This window comes from Bactrocera neohumeralis, chromosome 4, assembly GCF_024586455.1.
Source record: "Bactrocera neohumeralis isolate Rockhampton chromosome 4, APGP_CSIRO_Bneo_wtdbg2-racon-allhic-juicebox.fasta_v2, whole genome shotgun sequence".
Taxonomy (NCBI): Eukaryota; Metazoa; Arthropoda; class Insecta; order Diptera; family Tephritidae; genus Bactrocera; species Bactrocera neohumeralis.
In genome coordinates, this window is record NC_065921.1 from 43,165,182 (window position 1) to 43,184,753 (window position 19,572).

The 19,572-nt window shown below is 38.6% G+C and overlaps 5 protein-coding genes across 5 annotated transcripts; 1 reads left to right on the forward strand and 4 right to left on the reverse strand.

The window, feature by feature from the left end:
• Nucleotides 1–1,063: 1,063 nt before the first annotated feature.
• Nucleotides 1,064–3,532, reverse strand: LOC126757091 (complex I assembly factor ACAD9, mitochondrial). Its single transcript, XM_050470697.1, has 5 exons — nucleotides 2,852–3,532; nucleotides 2,276–2,783; nucleotides 2,080–2,218; nucleotides 1,819–2,004; nucleotides 1,064–1,745 (listed from the first exon to the last, which is right to left on the reverse strand). Exons 1-5 carry the CDS (start codon nucleotides 3,474–3,476, stop codon nucleotides 1,221–1,223), a joined length of 1,983 nt encoding a protein of 660 aa, XP_050326654.1. The 5' UTR covers nucleotides 3,477–3,532; the 3' UTR covers nucleotides 1,064–1,220.
• A 439-nt stretch (nucleotides 3,533–3,971) lies between these two features.
• Nucleotides 3,972–5,950, reverse strand: LOC126757096 (hexokinase-2-like). Its single transcript, XM_050470712.1, has 2 exons — nucleotides 4,735–5,950; nucleotides 3,972–4,680 (listed from the first exon to the last, which is right to left on the reverse strand). Exons 1-2 carry the CDS (start codon nucleotides 5,585–5,587, stop codon nucleotides 4,133–4,135), a joined length of 1,401 nt encoding a protein of 466 aa, XP_050326669.1. The 5' UTR covers nucleotides 5,588–5,950; the 3' UTR covers nucleotides 3,972–4,132.
• A 1,128-nt stretch (nucleotides 5,951–7,078) lies between these two features.
• On the reverse strand, nucleotides 7,079–13,333 carry LOC126757088 (ATP-dependent 6-phosphofructokinase-like). Its single transcript, XM_050470694.1, has 11 exons — nucleotides 13,034–13,333; nucleotides 12,778–12,961; nucleotides 12,559–12,716; nucleotides 12,345–12,499; nucleotides 11,483–11,591; nucleotides 9,645–10,106; nucleotides 9,412–9,575; nucleotides 8,724–9,343; nucleotides 8,424–8,646; nucleotides 7,204–7,289; nucleotides 7,079–7,140 (listed from the first exon to the last, which is right to left on the reverse strand). The coding sequence occupies exons 1-11, from the start codon at nucleotides 13,331–13,333 to the stop codon at nucleotides 7,079–7,081; spliced, it is 2,523 nt and encodes an 840-aa protein (XP_050326651.1).
• Nucleotides 13,334–16,051: 2,718 nt separating this feature from the next.
• Nucleotides 16,052–17,975, forward strand: LOC126757097 (tyrosine--tRNA ligase, mitochondrial). The gene is made up of 6 exons (XM_050470713.1): nucleotides 16,052–16,288; nucleotides 16,356–16,503; nucleotides 16,572–16,756; nucleotides 16,820–17,391; nucleotides 17,449–17,637; nucleotides 17,699–17,975. Exons 1-6 carry the CDS (start codon nucleotides 16,158–16,160, stop codon nucleotides 17,860–17,862), a joined length of 1,389 nt encoding a protein of 462 aa, XP_050326670.1. The 5' UTR covers nucleotides 16,052–16,157; the 3' UTR covers nucleotides 17,863–17,975.
• LOC126757105 (uncharacterized) lies at nucleotides 17,938–18,908 on the reverse strand. The gene has a single exon (XM_050470723.1). It carries the CDS (start codon nucleotides 18,789–18,791, stop codon nucleotides 17,997–17,999), a length of 795 nt encoding a protein of 264 aa, XP_050326680.1. The 5' UTR covers nucleotides 18,792–18,908; the 3' UTR covers nucleotides 17,938–17,996.
• Between the last annotated feature and the right edge of the window lie 664 nt (nucleotides 18,909–19,572).

Here is a 19,572-nt window from a genome sequence, read left to right on the forward strand (position 1 = left end):
TTTGCTTAAAAAAATATATTTAATTTTGAGAAATGATAAGAACCTTTTAAAAGGAAATAGTTTAGTGTCTGAATACCAAACGGATTTTTATCTTCTTTAAATACTAAACACCTTTGCAAATTGTGTCTAAACCAGCGGCCATCTTCACAAGTGTTCAATAATTTTATACAGTGGCGTAGCTAGGGGGGCCGAAGGGAGCCGTCGCCCCGGGCGCAACGTCTTGGTGGCGGCAAAATGGTATTTAAAAACTCCAATTCGGGCAAAAATTCCTGCAAATTGTGTCAAAAGTGTACAAGATATAGGGCGAAAATGGGTTTTTTCTATGGCTTTTAATAAGATGTCTTGTAAATTTACTATCAATTTCCTCAAAAACCGTATTGTGAGAATTTTGGAACTTCAGAATTTGCGTGGCTTCTAGTTTATAAATTTTATATACTTAATATCGAAGATATTTTGTAAAAATTCACTTTTGTTCGAACCACCTCATGAAACTTGTTGGTAGGTAGATAAAGGGGGGCGGCAGAACATCCTTGGCCCCGGGCGCCCAAAGTTGTAGCTACGCCACTGATTTTATAATCGTTTTTAAACCGGCCGGTTTTTTTAAACATCTTATATATGTATACTTGTGGATGAAAGGAATAAACATTTCATATCACATTTTTGATTGCAAATTTGAATTTTCCGCTGTAATTACTAGGAAAAACCATCAGACCAACTCAAAAAAAAGTTATGAAGTTATATGTGTTGCTTGTCGCGAGCAACAACACCCTTTCGCTTCTTGTAACATCATACCCCAAACAATATTACTGGGTACACAAATAAAGATATGTGTATGTATAATTTAAATCTACATACATAAGTTTCCAATCTAATCCTAACTTAAATATATTCGACAATAAAGGTACTATGAAATATTTGCTGAATTAGAAATTGGTTTGAGATCATTTTACTGATTCAAATATATGTATATACTTACATAGACATATACATACATATATGATGAAAACCCGTTGTAAAGAGATTAACGCAGGAATACTACAGTATTACACAAAAAAACAACTCATTTCTCAAGCATTTATGAAACACTTTTATTTTATTTTACGTCTGTTTTCAATTCAAATCTTCAACAAAATATTTACAATTACATTTAACGGTTCACATGCACATTAGACAGTTACGTGATCGTTAAACTGCCGCATGAACTATAAATTACTTACTATTTAGAAATTAAAAGTAAGCGGGTGTACTGGGAAATAGCCTTTACTCTTAATGACTTGCTTAGCTAACCGTTGCAAGTTACTATCGTTATTAACATATTGTCCATTGAAGATTTCTGTGCATAGTGTGTGCACTTTTTTGCGACCATGCGTACACACAGCTGATGCCAAGACCAACTCATAGTCGGCCAACTGTAAGCCTATGCAATACGAGCGTGAGGCACGCGCTAAACTGGCAAACATTGCATAGATTGTGGCTGCAATTTCGGCCAAACGCTGCATATCGTGATGCTTCTCCACCACAGCGGTGCCATAGCGTGTTAGCAGCAACTCAACGCACATCTGCAGGCGGGCCACTGATTGTTCGACGCTTTGCGCAGCCGGTTCCAAAGAGGGGTGGACATTTTCATTTAAACGCATTTTAGTCTTTGGATTATCAATGTTTGAACTTTGTAGAAATTTACCCAATATGTGTCCAGGGTGGAAGAGTGGATTGCGCTGCATGCGTACTGTGTCTTGCAGTACACCCTGTTCAAAGAAACGTTAAATTTATTGAAGGTATCTCAAAGATAATAGGCACTCATTTAATAACACAACTTACGCCTGCATGTTGTAAGCCGGCCAGTGCGATGTACAAGCGTAGCGTGTCAATCGATTCGCCTTGTGTGTACAGTTGAGCACTATCACGGAAAAGCACCTCAGTTTCTTGACCGGAAATTAAAGATTTGGGGCCAATGATGTCCATAGATTTACCAGCAATTTTAAACAATTGCGTAAGACAGTAATACTAATGGGAAAATATATGGAAATTAGTAAATAAGAAATTGTTATAAAACTTATTTTATAACTTTATGAAGCCTACTTTGGTAATTGCCGATTCCAATGCCACATCAGGTGTTGCAAATTCATCCAGTATGCCCGCCGTCATATAAATCATACTTTCAATAGCATATGTCGCACAAGACGCCTTCGATAAATGCATCTGCAACATTTCCATATCCCTAGAAGAATAAAAATTTAATAATTGGCATTAAATAAACGAATTAATTTGTAATCACTTCAGTGGCACGTTGCACTGTTGATTGTCGATGCAGTATGAAGTCAAGTCGTTAACCAACTGCTTAGCAATGCCTAGTCCCAACATGGCACTTCGTAACCGGTTACTGCGCAGCAATATCTCTGCTACTTCATTTCCTTCGTTCGCAGCACCGACAATACAACTGGGCGGTAGACGCACTTGGTCAAATTCCACCCGACGTATGTCTAAACCTCTGCAGCCGATTGTCAAATGCTGTTCTCCTAATTTAACACCGGCAGTGTTACTGTCCACTAAGAAAATTGTGGTGCTACGGCTAGCATCTCCTTTAACATTCGCCCGACGAGTTTGAGCGATCACCAAAAAGAGTGGCGTCGCATTGGTTGTAGCGAAAGGACCCGCTATCGCAAACGCCTTATTGCCAGACAAGAGCCACTCGTTAGTTTCCACTATAAATTCAGCGGTGGTATTAAATAGTTCATTTTCTGCCATGTCATACTCGAATATTGCTTCCACGCCTACATGTGAGCCTATATATGCGAATATACAAGTATTTTCAAATAATTATATATGTAAAGATCAACTTTCAGTTGCTTACCGTTTACTAATTTTGGCAGAAATCGCTGTTGTTGTTCGGCGCTGCCCACGTCTTTTAGCAGATCGATTATTATGCGATGTGATAACAGACCTAGCGCTACATTAGTGCAACGTGATTCCGGCTCTGTGAGCATCAAACTGGCAGTCCAACCCAGACCTTTGCCTTCAAAATCTGCCGGCACATTGAGACCATATAAACCCAACTGTCGTACTGAATCCACAACTTCGGCTGGTATTTGGCGCGTGCGATCAATTATAGCATTCTCAACTTGGTCAGTGAAGAAATTTGTAAGCGGCAATTTTTCGTTTTCAATTCGCGACATTTCCTCACGTTGCACAACCTCTGGATAACCAAGCATTTCATTATCAACCACACCAACGAAAAAATTCTTCACTAATGGCAAACGCGCACGCAATTTTCCCACATCTGGTGCCATCTTAACACCAGTCCCGGTGCGCCGTTGCTGATCAATAGCATCTTCGCCAGCAGTGGCTTTTGCTGAGGATTGACTATCACGTCCGGCGCTGGTGCTGGTGGCACGTATACATTTTCCATTCACATATTCGAACCTTTTGCTGGAGTTTTGTTGCACAAATCGATGCAATGTGTTGCGGAGACGTAACATTTTCAGAACAATCCTATAGAAATACCCGGCAGCAGCACCAATGACAGCAGAACTGTCAACTAACTGTTCTCACTTAACAGCTGATTACTTAAAATAACGAGTAGCTTCTAATGTTGTAAGAATCCGTGATTTGAGTGTTAAAGTAATCGTTGGAATTAATTAAAAATAGAAAACAAGTTAACTACAGTTTTACCGATGATAATATATGCTTCACAAATCAGCAACTTCTTAAGCAAGTAAAAACGTCTGCAGAATTTTAGACCCATATCTCAAAAATTGTGGGACTAGTTCGTGTATATACAGACAGACAGACATGGCTAAATTGACTCAGTTCGTCTCGCCGATCATTTAAATTCATATATGCACATATGTATGTACATACATAGATTTTATAGGATCTCCGACATTTTCTACAGGGAAAATCAAATTTTCGTTATAATCTTAATATAGCCTGCTCAAGTTATAAATACATAAATTGTTTGAAACTTAATAAAATTACTTTTGATATTGTTTTACTATTTATTTTACTTCGTCCCCTTTTTCGTTTACTTCCGATGCATTACAGTCACTTTGTTTAGTTCTAATGATTGTGTGCTATTTTTTGTTCTTTAACTGCCGTCCAATTTGTGGTGTGCCCAAAGATTTTCAGCGCGTAATTATGAATGTAACCTGGTATTGAGTGATTTTCTCTCAATATACTCTCTATGAACGACAGCCGCTACTAATGCAGCACCGCGACCCGAACCGTCCTCTGAGAGCATAATGTCATACTTGCGATCCTTCTCCACAAAACGATCCAACGTTTCGCGCATATAACCATCGAAGTTCGGATGACAACGATAAACAGTGCCGTCCACACCGATAATAGAGAAGCTTTCACCAACTTTGTTCACCAAAGCGCCCAGTGTAACGCCCAGCATGTTACCGGCACGCTTCGCTACGACATCGCATACATATTTGAATTTCATGCAGTCATCAGGATCGGCATCGTGCAAATGGAAAATGTCTTTGAAGACATCTTTCACCAATGGCCAGTCATCACCTTTATCGTTGGCTATATCGGAGAGTACTTTCGTTTCAATGCAATTTGGCTTTTTCGTCAGGATGTCCGTGATTTGTTTGCGCAGCTTGCATTGAGCGAATATCAAATTCTCGTTGACGGCGCGCAACATAATCAGGCGTACCAGTTCACCCATGTACATGCCTGAAATCAAAGCATGCTTCATGCAACTTTCAATTATTTAATTACACAACTCACCTGCTACCATTTTTTCATAGATCTGTGAGCCCGGATTCAACGAGTTTTTATCGACAATCTTATCGTAATCGGTTAGTAAATGATCAAGACCACCCTTTTCACCGAAAGCGCCCCACTCCACATTGATTATAATCTTAGGTCGATCCTTATATTTGGAGTCCAAACGTTCACAATTTTCCACCTTCTCCGTATAGCAGGCGTTGCATCCCGTGCCGACAATCAAACCAATATTACATGCCGGATTGCGATGGGCGCATGACATTTGTGTGCCGGTCGTATCGTTCAATATGGCAACCATGTCGATTTTAAGTCCAGTGCGTCGTGTGATTGCCGATTTTAACATAACGCCCACATCTTCACCAACTGTATCCGAACAATTGAAACCTTTCGTCCAACGCACGAGTGTGGCGCGACTCAAGCCGGTCTGCACGCATGGAAATGAGAATGTGAAGCCCAGCGCCATGTGTTCGCCTTCGACCTTCTGCTCACAAACGAATTCATGCAGACACTTGGCGATGTAATCAAAAAGTTGCGTACCGCTGCCGAGCAATTCCTTCTCTGTTAGGTCATAAATCTTTGCCGCTAGTTCGGCATCATGATCGCCCTTCAGCGTGACGAGCAGCACACGAAACCGTGACCCACCCAAATCGAGTGCCAAATATTTACCCGTCTCATTGCCGTGAGGAAAGTCCTGCACATATGTTAGATAGCATTTAGTATCTGCATCCTTGTTAGTCTTCGCGCCCAGGCCTTTGCGTATTTGAGCGCAAAAGTTTTGATAGAGACGCAGAAACTGATCTTCACTGGGTATCAATTCGTTCAGAAATTCTCGTAATCGCGTTAATTCGCTCATTGTTTATTTGTGTTTTTCTTTGGCGTTTGCTTTTAACTAATTTTCTTCCTGATTTCCTTTTTTTCCTTAAATTTTTTTGTTGTTTTATTAAGCACACCTTGGTATCGGCATCAAATAAGCTTCAATTTAGTAATAATGAGGTTATCAAAAAGGATTCAAAAAAAAAATGGTAATTACAAATTTGGAAAATTAAAGACTAGCAATTTTGAAGATTTTTGTAATTATTTTGAAAACTCCGAACTAGTTGATTGTTTGGCAAGAGAGTCACAGCTTGCTTAAGTAGGTTACTTCGGAAAGGGTTGGCGTGTGTGTTTCAAAAATATCCACAATTTCACTTAAAGAGTTATATCGCTGTAAAACCCTATAAAGAGGTCTTATTTTTAGAATTTTCCTTGGAGTAAGGAAAATGGAATTGAATTTTACTCTTTCAGACTTTAATAAAAATGTTTTGAGCGTATAAAAATTATTATATAATATAATAACAAACGGGACCTTAGTTTAGGTAAGACTTTATTGTATTTTTCATAAAATGGCGAACTAATAAAAAGAAAGAAGGTTAAGTTTTTTGCCAAAAAATTAGCAATGAATTATTTCCAAAATAAATCATCCGTAGTTTGCCATGAAATGTTACTACAAAGCTTTACTTAAAATTTTAAGTGGATACGAGACATATGGATCGTTACCCGGTTCGATCGATATAATCGCCCAGCACAGTAGGTAATTTGAGCAACCGTGGATCGGTTTAGCACCACGTTTACTCTAGTAGATATTATGCATTCTCAAAGATGCCATCCAGTAATTACCCAAGACTCTATTGCTGCTGTAAAACAGTGTATCGAAGATGATCCGAGCGAGTCCATCTGTCATCTCACCCAACAATTGGAGCTGTGCCCATCAACTTTATGGAAAACTTTGTGAAAGAATATTGGTTTGCGGGCTTATAAAAGCCAACTTGTGCAAGAATTGAAGCCAAACGACCATCAAGCATAGCGCACGTTCAGTGAATGGATGGCCACCGACCCCCATTTTCCGAAAAGTTTTGTTCAGAGATAAAGCTCATTAAGTTGTTGTTTGGTATACTCTATGGGCACAGGGTTCATATTCGCCCTCATAGAATATTCGCCGGGCATACGGTTTACATACGGTACCAAAACTGAAAAAATTGCCTAAAAATGGTGATCTCCGGTAAAATTTATTCGTGCATATCAAACACATAAGCAAATCCTTATTTTGACAATAGTTCTGATACAAGGTGACATTATTGAAAATTACATACTATCTAAAAAACCTTTCCTTTATAAACAACTTAGTGGTAAATTCGAAAAATCAGTGTTTATTTGTTCCAAATGTGCATGTAAACTGTGATGAAGTAAATAAACAGATTTTATTCTGAATTCAATATTCAATAACAAATAATAACAGTTGCATTTTCAAAGTACAGTAAATTATTTATATACCATGTAGTAGTGGAAATATCCATGAACACGAGGCTTAATTAACAGTACAATTGATATCCACAGGTTGTTGAAGTGAAGATGTTACAGCTGAAAAATCTGTTGCTCATTTATTTGGATTCGATTTTATATTGAAATAATACAGAATTTAACAATACTTACTGTCGGCGTAGGCCGAATCGTGTATCGACAGAATTCTTAATAATGGGCGTAGTTGTAGCCACCACTGTATCTTCGGTATGCGAAGGCTAGTAAAAAATAAGAACATGAATGGCTATTTTAAATTTTCAATTTGTTGATAATTGATTATTTATAAGATTTTTAGAAAATGTGAGCAATCGTCCGCATATAACGGCTGATCCAAGTAGAGGTATTTTTTTCAATGGAAATACTTACGCCTAAACAACGTTTATAAATCATTCACGAAAATTCATCATCATTCATTATTGGATAATATTCGACTGAATAGACCACACACGCTGAGAGTGTACACGAAGACCGTGGAGAGTCAATTCGACAACGTTCGCAATAACTCGAATACGAAATCTGTCGAGATCTTAAATTAAAAGCTTACAAAATAAAGAAGGGGCCGTCGCCCCGGGCACAACGTCTTGGGGGCGGCAAAACGATCTTCACTGTTTTTTAAAACTTCAATTCGGGCAAAAATTGATGCAAATTGTGTCAAAAGTGTACAAGATATAGGGCGAAAATGGGTTTTTTCTATGGCTTTTAATAAGATGTCTTGTAAATTTACTGTCAATTTCCTCTAAAACCGTATTGTGAGAATTTTGGAACTTCAGAATTTGCGTGGCTTCTAGTTTATAAATTTCATATACTTAATATCGAAGATATTTTGTAAAAATTCACTTTTGTTCGAACCACCTCATGAAACTTGTAGGTAGGTAGATAAAGGGGAGCGGCAGAACATCCTTGGCCACGGGCGCCCGAAGTTGTAGCTACGCCACTGGGTATGTAAACAAAAAAATTGCCGCATTTGGGACGGTTTCAACAAGGCGACACTTCTCACACATCGCATCAATCAATGGATTTATTAAGAGAACACTTCGGTGAGCAGACAATTTCATTTGGGCCGGTCAATTGGCCACCACGATCGTGTGATATCACATCATGACTTTTTCGTCAGTTACCAGTCGAAATGCTCGAACGAGTCTTCGAAAATTGAACCCAACGGATGGACAATATGAGACAAAGCCGCGGCCAACTTTTGAAAGAGTTAAACTTCGAAAGATAAATCCCAAAGAATGTTGTTTCGAATGATAATAAACATTCCCCATAACATTTAAAGTTTTTTTTTTCAAAAAGTAGAGAACCTTAAATTGGATGACACTAAATATGCCAAACTAGTTATGTTATTTACTTACTGAAACTCCGTTTGATGGGATAGATCCTCCATGGGCGTTAGTTTATACTCCGGACCCATCAGGCCTAGCATGCATGAAGAGTGCTTAGTTGTAGCCAAAACCGTACCATCTGGCTGCACTGCTTTTTTTATTTGTTCACGTACAAATTGAGCACAAGCGATGCCCATCTCCGTAGCCAAGCAACGATCGAATGGTGTAGGTCTGCCACCCTGTTGCACATGACCTAATTAATGCGCGAAGAGAAAACAAAACTGGTCTTCATTAGTTGTTCATAATAAAATTGCATGTGCTTACACCGACCTAAGATATTGGTGCGACAAGTAAACAGACCGTTGGACTCCTCTTCATAAAGACGTTCGAGGAAGTTTGAGGTATAATTTTTATTCGCACCTTCACTACGCAACACTAGTCCACGATCAATGCCGCCATTCATTTTCGCTATCATATTATAACAGTCGCGTTGTATATCATGGACACTGAATTTTTCCTCATAGATATATGCCGAATCAGCGCCACCGGCCATAGCTGCCATGGTAGGTAAGTAACCGCAATGCCCGCCCATTGTCTCGATAATGAAGACGCGTTTCTTGTAGCCCCGCGCCGAATCGCGTATCAAGTCGCAGATTTTCGTGATCTCATTCAAGCTAGTATCAGCGCCGATGCTGTACTCGGTACCGGGTATATTGTTGGAAATTGTCGATGGTATTACAGCCATTGGAATACAGAATTCCATGAATTTTGGTCGCTCCAAAGTCAAAGCTAAGACGGTGCGATAAGCTTCGAAACCACCGATCACCACTAATGCATGTATCTTAAATTCGCGCAATTGGTGTGCGATTTCTGGAAATCTATCCTCCGGAGTGATACGATTCATGCCAAGAAAAGCGCCACCTTGACCACACCACCCGATGACATCGCTCCTGAAACCAAAAAGCTCCTTTAATTATAGTTAAAAAGTCACGTGAGTGCTTCGTGGTCGCATAGCTACCAAGTCAATGGTTTCAATTCACCAGCTGCAAGTCCCAGCACACCGTTCCTAATGCCATACACCGAGTCACCGTTATAAATAATGGTACGTACCAAACTTCGTGTGGCAGCATTGATGCCACAAGCTGGCGAACCGACGTGCATGACGGCAACATTGAAAGCGTCCTATTCCAATAAAATGAAAGAAAGCATAAATTACATAATACCGAATTGTATATAGGACACAATACGTACGTTGGTGCCATGGCCTTCAACCTTCTTTGGCGTTTTGGTTTGCGACAATAGTTTCAAAGCTTGCAGATTCGCTTGAAACGCTACGCCACGTAAAGCTATCGCTTTCGCCCAATCCTTATCTTGCAGAGCTTTATTCACTGCTTGTGTTCGCTCCACCGCTCCCATGAGAGGAATCCGCTCAATTCGATTGTTAACCAAAACAATAACAACCGGCGTTGTGGTTGCGGTGGATTCCAATACCGCGACGGTTGCTTCGGCGCCCATGCGGCAAGCTAAAATACGATCGTAGGCGCTCGTTGCGCCACCTCGCTGCACATGACCCAGTACCGTGATTCGACTATCCCAACCCAATCTGTCAAAAATCACTTGCTTCACCATCTGCGCTGTAATCGGTTCGCCATTTAGATCATTCGCACCCTCGGCAACGATAATGATATTGAGACGTTGACCACATTCCCGCTCCTGGTTAAAGTTATACACAACGAAGTTTTATTGTAAAAGAAAATAAAAGTGTAAAATGTCTAATAATGTACCAAAATATCCCCGGGAACATTATATGTACATACATACATATGAAATACAATTTTGATGAAGCGTTAGCGTTTGAGAGTAGAGTTATAAGATAAATTTAAGAATATTTTGGACTTCGAGATGACGAGCAAACATTATATGTTGTATGAACCGTCGTTTCCACAACAGTCAGGTCTACATAATCGGAACGGACCCAGATTTTTATTGGGCTAATGACTGTCAACTCGGCAGCATTCCTCCAAATTACTCTTGCAATGTTTTCTACAGCTACTACAACCCCGATTTCGGTAATTTAAAATTTCAAGCCATGTTTGATGGAGGATGCTTCAACTGATACACATGGTGAAGTATTATAGTAATCTATATATCCCTTACTAGCATTACCACTTAATTTAAAACACGGTACAGTATTTTCAGTACTACTCTTGGAGTGAGTTTAGGAGTAAATATAATGTAGATTTTTAAAACTCTTTAACGTTTTTTTTAGACGTTAGGTTTTTAATGAGGAAATAATTTATACGGAGTTAGCCTTTGGATCGATGTAATCACTCTGCAGTGTCGGTAATTCGAGCAACCATGGATCGGTTCCTCACCACGTTTACTCTAGCGGATAATACGCATCCATAGAGACGACGTACAATGCGCTCCGAAGACGCTGCTGTTGTGACTTAGAGTATCGAAGAAGACCCATTGAGTCCATTCGTCAACGTGCGCTACGAGTGGAGATGTACCCATCCACTTTATGGAAGATTTCGCGGAAAGATCTTGGTTGGATCTAGATACCCACCGTTTTCCACAAGTTTGTTCAGCGATGAAGCTCACTTTTAATTTAATTGGTACATTAAAAACAAAATTGTCGCAGTGATGATAATTCACCAGCCTTTGTTGAGACGCCGTTACATCCTCAAAAAGTCGCTGTTGGTGGGCTTTATTCAAAAATGAAGCCGGTCATAATGTTACAGTTAATAGGGAACGCTAAAATGCCATAAATAAGGACTGTTTCATGCCTGAATTAGAGGATGTTGATGTGGACGACCTTTGGTTCCAACAAGACGTCGCTATATGCCATACCGCTAACGAAACAATCAACTAATTGCAGGAAACTTTTGATAACTGAAATATTTCGCTTAGGTAGCCTGCGGAATGGACGCAAAGATCGTGCGATTTAACACCGATGGACTACTTTGTGGAGTCATGTCAAATCGAGGGGATGCATAAAGTGATCGAATTTATTCAAGCCAGCCGCGGCCACTTTCCCGAAATTATTTTAAAACATAAAACCCTTATATAAAATAACCTTTACATACCTTTTGAAGCTTGGAACATAAACGTTCATGCCAATCCAATGGCGGCGGTGCCTCGGGACAAAACACATAATCTGCTTCCGATATTATGCCAGAGACCATTGCTAAATAACTGAAAAGAAAAACTCGTTGGCATTTAATTTAATTACATACATATAAAAAGTAAGGATGGACTAATTTTGGTGAGAGTTCCATTAATATAGCACACATATTGATCAATAGAAATGCTATATAGTTTAAAAATTATCAATAATGATAAAATCTTTACTCCGATGTATTTATTTAGAGAGCTATCACACTTTTGGTATTTTCGAACAAGGGAATGGGCGTGGTTATTATCTTATTTCACCTCTTTACACACTGTATGAGGCTGTGCGGGAAAAATTTGACCTCAACAGGGTTAATTGGTTCAGCTTTAGTACAATAATTTCGAAGTCGAAGATAATTTCGTCTATTTTGGAACCGGTATTAACTCCAATAACAACGTCTGCCTCGAAATCCATAATAAGTTTCCACGCTCACTTTTAAAAAAGTTTGCTTGTTTGCTTAATTAATTAACATTTGTTCTTTGAAGTCGCGGCAATGGTCTTATATCACTCATACACCAAGTTTCATTGCGATACCTCAATTTTTCCTCAAGGTATCGATTGCACGGATAGACAGGCGCTCAAAATACAATGATTCGGAATGGATTACATCGATCATTTTTAGATGACAGTGGTTCCTCTTTAGCATAAAGCTTTCTCTAATTTTTAAACTGATTATACATATGGGACCCTGCTGTACTATATTTTCTTCTAAATTTAACAATTTAATGCTTTTGAGCTTGCCGTTAGAATGTAAAATATACCGAGAATACACTAACCCGCAGTGACGTCCCATTACTTCCATTATAAAAATCCGCCGATGCGAGTAGGCTGTGCTCGCAATTGAATCGATAGCCTCTGTAATGCGATGCAGTGCAGAGTCTGTGCCAATAGTAAGATCCGTGCCACAGAAATCATTATCGATGGATCCAACCTGAAAAGTATGCATTAGTTAGTGGTTATACCGTTTGCACAATACATTACACCACTTACCACGCCCACAATATGCAAATCTTTACATTTTTCTCTCTGTTGTGGTGTTATTTTACCCGAAGCAACCAAGTCGTCTAGTAAACCAGTCCATTCTAAGCGAAATATATTCGCGCCGGTTAGTGAACCATCACCGCCGATTACAATCAAACGGTTTATTTCTACGAAGAAGTATACAAATGCTCTACGATTTCAATATTCCACTGATATATCTGTATGTACCTCTTTGCACCAAATTATAAGCGGCTTTCTTGCGTCCTTCACGCTCCATAAATTCTTTACAGCGTGCCGAACCGATTATCGTGCCACCCACATGTATAATTGACGATACCGACGCCCATGTTGCTTTAACGAATTGATCGCCACCCTGCACCATACCTTGATAGCCCTCACGTATCATGAAAGCCTTAATGAATGATAATGTAGAAAAAGTGAGGACTACATTCCCTAATTCAGTTTCATTGAGTTTCGTCTATACCTGACAGCCCAAATAGACGGCCATTCGTACGCATGCGCGCACTGCGCCATTCATTCCACAGGCATCGCCACCGCTTGTGAAAACCGCTATGGATTGACCCTTATAGAGATTTCTTGAAATCTTCGACATTTTATTAACAATAACCGAGTTTATATCGGGATATTCTTCAGCGGGTATTGTCTGCAAAGCTTCCGTTTTCAATGTCTTTTTTGCTCTAAAACTTATTTCTTTTCGAATCGTTTGAGGTTTATGACATCTCCAAGTTATATTACCAATTAAGTGAGATATTATTATAGACATTTAAAATCAAAAGTTTGGAAATGTAATGGGACAGCTATTTGACGTTTCTCTATTTTAACATTTACTCATATCTTTTTCGTCTATTGTTTATTTAATAATCAGTGAAGTGAACTTGATTCACTCAGTTTTCCGAATCGAAAACTTGAGATAAATATGCAAACTATTTTAGATCTAAGGGTTTTTCCTTCAAAAGGCTAGTAAACGTTTTTGTTTGAGAAAATCTTCAAATGATCAGTTTAGAATCAGATTTGAGTAAGGTTATTTTTAAAGAACTGAAGAGCAATTAGATTGTAATCATACATAACTCTTTACTTAACCTATTCCGAGGATTAAGCCGAAATATGTGAAAAAGTATTTTGAAAAAGTGGCACAAGATAAGTTAGTTTTAATTAGGATAAGTTGGATTTATCGATGACGATAGAGCGACTGATAAGGAGCATGCATCTGCCTCTTTGTAGAATATGGTCTGACCAAAGCATGCCCGACGATTAGAATTTAAGTGTGTTCTTCCCAATCCACAAAAAGGGAGACCCCACAATCTGCGTCAACTACCGTCGGATAAGCCTCCTCAACATGGCATATAAGGTTCTGTCGAGCGAATTGTGTGAAAGATTAAAGCCCACCGTTAACAAACTGATTGGAACTTGTCAGTGAAGCTTTAGCTCTGCACCAAATCTTGGAAAATACTTCTTGAATCTACTGCTGGAGAAAATAATACGAGCTGCAGAGCTGAATAGAGAGGGTACAATATTCTATAAGAGTGTACAGCTTCTGGCGTACGTCGATGATATTGATATCATTGGCCTCAACACCCGCGCCGTTAGTTCTGCTTTCTCCAGACTGGACAAGGAAGCGAAGCAGATGAGTCTGGTAGTGAACGAGGGCAAGATTAAATATCTCCTGTCATTAAACAAACAGCCATAGCATTCGCGACTTGGCTCACACGTCACTGTTGACAGTCATAACTTCGAAGTCAGCATTAAGAGTTTTCGAGAGAAATTGTCTGCGGATGATTTATGGTCCAGGTGGCGAAAGACCTGGACTTGAAATCTCCAATTGGCGCCAAACAACGGAATGGAAGAATGACTGGCTCATTGTTGTAAACTGGGCTATAACCGTGAAAGCTATGTCTACGCCAGTAAGGAAGAAGGATTTAGAAGCTTAAACCTCCATAAATAGTTGGTTCATAGAAAAAACCTGGTAGATCGGGTACATACATATATAAAGATGTGATCAAGACTGTACAATTCGGACATTTGGCGCTGGAATAGACGTGATCACCATCTCACCTTGTGAAACCTATGCTAAACACGTTAGACTGGAGTGACTTTATCCCAGTATTAACTAACCTTATACTCGTATAATCATGCTTCTAACTTCTAACTCTCTTTATGGTCAACCTGATTTCATGCCCTGTCGTTACGTAGATGAATTCAGGTAATATTCGAAGAACTACTCAAAAATTTAGTTTTTGACAAACTGGTATATTCTCCATAATGTAAAAAATCGGTTCAACTTGTTACCTTCTACGGTAATCTGTTTTCAAATTGTTTGTTTTTTTTTGCATTTTCTGTTCCCTTATACCCTTAGAATTAATTGGAAGGTTTCGAAAAAGCCTCAAAAATAATAACTCCGCTCGACGTTCGGAGCGCTCGGAGAGTTCACCTCAAACTTTAAACGCGTTTTTTTCAAAACACACTTTTTTAAACTGGCGGACATGATTCCGGTCGAACTCCTCAACCGATTTGCTTAATTTTTTTTTAACTGTTCACAAAACGGCTGAATTCGTCGCCATACTTTTTATAATTTATTGACAGTGTTATGACAAAATTTATGTAAAAAAACATGGGGAAAAATTAAAAACAAAAAAAACGATAATTACTTTTTTATTTATCAACATTTTTGATTTGACATTGAGAAATCGTGTCCGCCAGTGAAAAAACGCACCTCATTCACCCAACCATTTCTCCGACAGATGTCATTAAAAAATTGTTTATACACTCCACGATATACCTCATGATATGTGAAAAAAGTTCTATTGTAGAATTAGAATTTCTATGAAAAAAATGTCAAAAAACAAGCCAAATTACCCTTTGACCCCTTAATGTCAATAACCTTATTTAAACTTAATATATACTTAAGATGGATTACCATTACAATACTTGTACAACAGCAGATATGACCATAAAACCACTTAAGGCCCATTTCTCATTGTTTGGTTAGCAACCATTTGTTAGTTAAGTTCTGGTTAACTTAACTAAACCTCTTTTCGGAAAAGTTAACCACAACTTAACTGACAGATGGTTGCTAACCAGACATTGAGAAAACAGCCCTTTAACTTATCAAAACCATATTCCAGGTTATTGTCATAAATTAATCCTCTCAGTCTGGATAAACTTCAATCCCATATATGTAAATCCCACATGCCACTTCACTTAGCCTGGCATTAGTCATCCCCCTAAGTAAATTTTTTTACGGTCCTTTACTATTGTAACAGCACATAACTTAGATTGCATTAAGTCTTAGCAAGTTGACTAATTAACAGTTACAATAACAAATTTCAGAATTACAAATTTCATCTCGAAACTCAAAAAGGGAAACACTCACAACACCGAAAATCAAACAAATCACAATTCTCGTATTATAACATATCTGTTCTGTAAAATCAACTCGTTCAACTGTTCCCAAAATAAAATCAGCTGTCTTCAAATTAACCTTATTACTCAACATTTCGGCGCAGAAGCGCATAAATTCCAGAATAAAAACCGTTTTATATAAGAAAATCAGTATTTATAACGAAATTTAAATAATAAATAAGTATAAAATGATACGCCGACAAACATTATTACTAGCACAACTACAACATGTGTACACCAAGCGTAATATTGCTTACAAAAATCTGCTAGCGCTTAAAGGACGTGGTTTCTTTCAAGACATTTTTCCCGATACCGCAAAGTAAATACTTTTGTTTAAATTAAATGGATTTATTTAAATTACCATATATTTTTAACGTTTTAAAAAGTGAACAAATGAAAGCACTCTTCACAAGTGGACCACAAACAATTTACGCCGGCTTTGATCCAACAGCCAATAGCTTGCATGTAGGCAATTTGCTGGTGATAATGGGCTTGCTGCATTGCCAACGTGCCGGTCATAATCCCATTGCACTGGTGTGAGGCATTAAATTACATACAGTTTAAGTGAAGGAAAATATTACTTATATATCTTGGTAATTTAGGTTGGCGGCGCTACCGGCTTGATTGGCGATCCAAGTGGACGCAAAACAGAACGCAATCAAATGGGTGAAACCGAAATCGAAACGAATTTAAAAGGCATTAGAAGTCAATTGGAGCGTATATTCAAAAATCATCAAGACTGTTTGTGGGACGACAAAAAATACAAACATAAACTGCCTGAATTACGGTAAGTAGTTTTTATTACTTAGTAAAAAGATTAAATTTAATAATGCATCATTATTTTTTAAAGTGTTGTGAACAATGCCGACTGGTATGCGAATATCAATCTCATCGATTTCATAGCTAACATGGGTCGTCATTTCCGTATGGGCTCCATGCTATCACGATCATCTGTACAAACGCGCCTGGAATCCGAGTCTGGCATGAGTTTTACAGAGTTCACTTATCAAATTTTCCAAGCATACGATTGGTTGCATTTATGTCGTGCCTATGATTGTCGTTTCCAAATGGGCGGCTCTGATCAGATGGGTAATTTGATGACCGGTCATGAGTTAATAAGTCGTGTGGTTAAAAAACCGGTTTTTGGCATGACATTACCTTTGGTAACCAACGAAGAAGGTGACAAATTTGGCAAATCGGCAGGAAACGCAGTTTGGCTCGATGAAGAGAAAACCTCTGCATTTGCGCTGTACCAATTCTTTGTGCGCATGCCTGATTCCGAGGTTGAAAAGCTTTTAAAACTTTTTACATTCATACCGCTGCCAGAAGTTGAACTGTTGATGCGTGAACATAACAGGGAGCCAGAAAAGCGTAAAGCACAAACTCTCCTAGCCGAAGATGTGACACTGCTCGTGCATGGAGGTAAATTCTTCGTGCTATACTATGCATTACTTGTATATTCAATTTATTTATTTGCAGAAAAGGGCCTTAAGCAGGCTGAGCGCATAACAGACGCTTTATATAAAGGTAGTGTGGATGCGTTGGGAGAACTCAATTACGAGGAGGTGAAACAGACATTCGCCGGTGCAAAAGTGGTGGACTTACTAGCCGAACCGGGCATGTCTATGCTGCAATTGGCAATGAAGGCAAAGTGTTTCAACAGTGAAAGTAAGCAGAAATACAACAAAATTCACAAACATTTATGCCACACACATTTCATTTGCTATAGGTGATGCGATGCGCATTATAGCCGCTGGCGGCTTTTACATTAACCAAAAGCGTGTGCAGAATATCGCTGAAATTATTTCGCATGGCATTCATGTGCTGAAAAATGGACTTTCACTGCTGCGTGTGGGGAAGAAGAACTTCTACATTGTGCGCTGGCTTAAATAACCGTAGCGACAAGTAAGGGTACACCTGTGTGTTACATTGTTAAAGTAGACTAAGTTGAAAAATTAGTCAGTCGTGTTGTTTCAGTAAAATAGAAGTTTTATTAATAATTCTAACTACAATTGCAAACGATAAAATTAAGGTTTCGGTCCTCTAGCACCCACTGGCTTCCGCCAACGTTTACGTGCAAGCAAATCTTTTGCTTTCTCCTTTTTCAGATTCTTATCGTAGAATTTACCGCTCTTCGTAAATGTCTTCTGCTCGTTACGCATTTCAGCTAATTTTCTATTTTTCTGTTTCAATATATTTTTCTTATTTGCAGACTTCTTTTTGCCCGCCTCTGAGAATTGCACTTTAATCGTGCGTCCTTGCAGCATAGAATTGTGTAGTTGAAAACCACGTTGATAGCCCTCCAGGTCAGCCATTTCCACAAAAGCAAAACCACCGCGTCGTTTCTTTGGTATACGCACACTTTTCACCGTGCCGGCGCTGCCAAAGTGCGATTCCAAATCGGATTTTGTCGTTTCGAAATTTAAATTAGTCACATAGAGCACATGTCGATTGGCTTTCGCTGCTCCACGCATCAGCGCACCCAACTGTTCTTTTGTCAAATTGGTTTTCACTTCATCGGTGTTCTCGTCGTCGCTACTGACAACGCCATTTGCTTTCGGTGCACTGGTATCTTTCGCTTCACCATTTTCTGTACCTGCTTCCCCATCTGTATTTTCTGCATCGCTATCGTCTTCTTCACTATCGCTGGAATCGGCTGCGGCAGCTTTTTCTACATAGGTGCCATCCAGTATCTCCTGCCGCTTGACATCGTCAAAGTTGCCCAGCAAATCAGCCGTATCGCCATTCACTGTGCGCCGCACACGTTTCGGCTTCACAAACTCTTCAACGTTGTAATCACTATCGGACGAATCGTTAGCCATTTGAGTGCTTTTGGCTGCGATTTTCGATTTTCTTTCAGTATTTATTTAATAAATTATGCGCCTCGTTTTCTTCTATATATGTATCTGCAAATTTGAATCAAAACAATAACACATGTGATGAAATGTCAGTGCCGCAACTTCTTTCAACTATAACCATTCACAATAATAAAATGTTTCGAATTATTGAAAAACTACTAATATTTTGTTAATTTATTGTTATTTCTGCTTTATTTGTTTATAATTTATTATTAACACGTGTTTACGTTTTCAAATTGTTCACTCATCCTAATCACGTGCGTGATTTAAGTACAAAATAGTTTATTTTGTAAATTTGTCATTGTGAATGCACGCATCTGAAAGAAGCTGCACGCAGTTTTTGGCCCGCCAGCCACTTGCTGTCTATTCCTGGTCGCCTGATGGAATTACAGATGTTGGAAAAGTGTCATATTTCTAAGACGTCGGCAGCGCTGATGCGGCTCTCTATTTAATGTTGCATACTTTTAGGCGCCAATTGTGAAATGTTAACAGAGCATGTTTATTTGTGCATTTAAGCGCAAATTAGTTGAAAATATATTTAAATTTATGTATTTCTTTATACTTTTTTAAAGAAACTATAACGTTTAATGGTGTTTTATTGCTCATTTAATAAATATTAGTATTTTAATAAATATTTCGTATATTGTGTATTCCTTTCCCAATGCTTTGCTTGTATTTTTCAACTTAATTTTTTTTCATAAACATTTAAATAAAAAACTGTTATTTATTTTTTAACAATCATTTT

What these genes read in the sequence shown, in the direction of transcription:
- LOC126757096 (XM_050470712.1), bottom strand. Translation starts at nt 5,587, where the DNA reads ATGAGCGAATTAACGCGATTACGAGAATTTCTGAACGAATTGATACCC. An exon ending in CTATGAAAAAATGGTAGCAG is followed by an intron (nt 4,681 to 4,734) that starts GTGAGTTGTGTA and finishes CTTTGATTTCAG; the next exon opens with GCATGTACATGGGTGAACTG.
- LOC126757105 (XM_050470723.1), bottom strand. Translation starts at nt 18,791, where the DNA reads ATGGCTAACGATTCGTCCGATAGTGATTACAACGTTGAAGAGTTTGTG.
- LOC126757091 (XM_050470697.1), bottom strand. Translation starts at nt 3,476, where the DNA reads ATGTTACGTCTCCGCAACACATTGCATCGATTTGTGCAACAAAACTCC. An exon ending in TGGAATCGGCAATTACCAAA is followed by an intron (nt 2,005 to 2,079) that starts GTAGGCTTCATA and finishes TTTTCCCATTAG; the next exon opens with TATTACTGTCTTACGCAATT. An exon ending in CCGGCTTACAACATGCAGGC is followed by an intron (nt 1,746 to 1,818) that starts GTAAGTTGTGTT and finishes TTCTTTGAACAG; the next exon opens with GGTGTACTGCAAGACACAGT.
- LOC126757097 (XM_050470713.1), top strand. Translation starts at nt 16,158, where the DNA reads ATGATACGCCGACAAACATTATTACTAGCACAACTACAACATGTGTAC. An exon ending in CATAAACTGCCTGAATTACG is followed by an intron (nt 16,757 to 16,819) that starts GTAAGTAGTTTT and finishes TATTTTTTAAAG; the next exon opens with TGTTGTGAACAATGCCGACT. An exon ending in GACACTGCTCGTGCATGGAG is followed by an intron (nt 17,392 to 17,448) that starts GTAAATTCTTCG and finishes ATTTATTTGCAG; the next exon opens with AAAAGGGCCTTAAGCAGGCT.
- LOC126757088 (XM_050470694.1), bottom strand. Translation starts at nt 13,333, where the DNA reads ATGTCTATAATAATATCTCACTTAATTGGTAATATAACTTGGAGATGT. An exon ending in TTGAAGGCCATGGCACCAAC is followed by an intron (nt 9,576 to 9,644) that starts GTACGTATTGTG and finishes TTATTGGAATAG; the next exon opens with GACGCTTTCAATGTTGCCGT. An exon ending in TTGTCGCACCAATATCTTAG is followed by an intron (nt 8,647 to 8,723) that starts GTCGGTGTAAGC and finishes CGCATTAATTAG; the next exon opens with GTCATGTGCAACAGGGTGGC.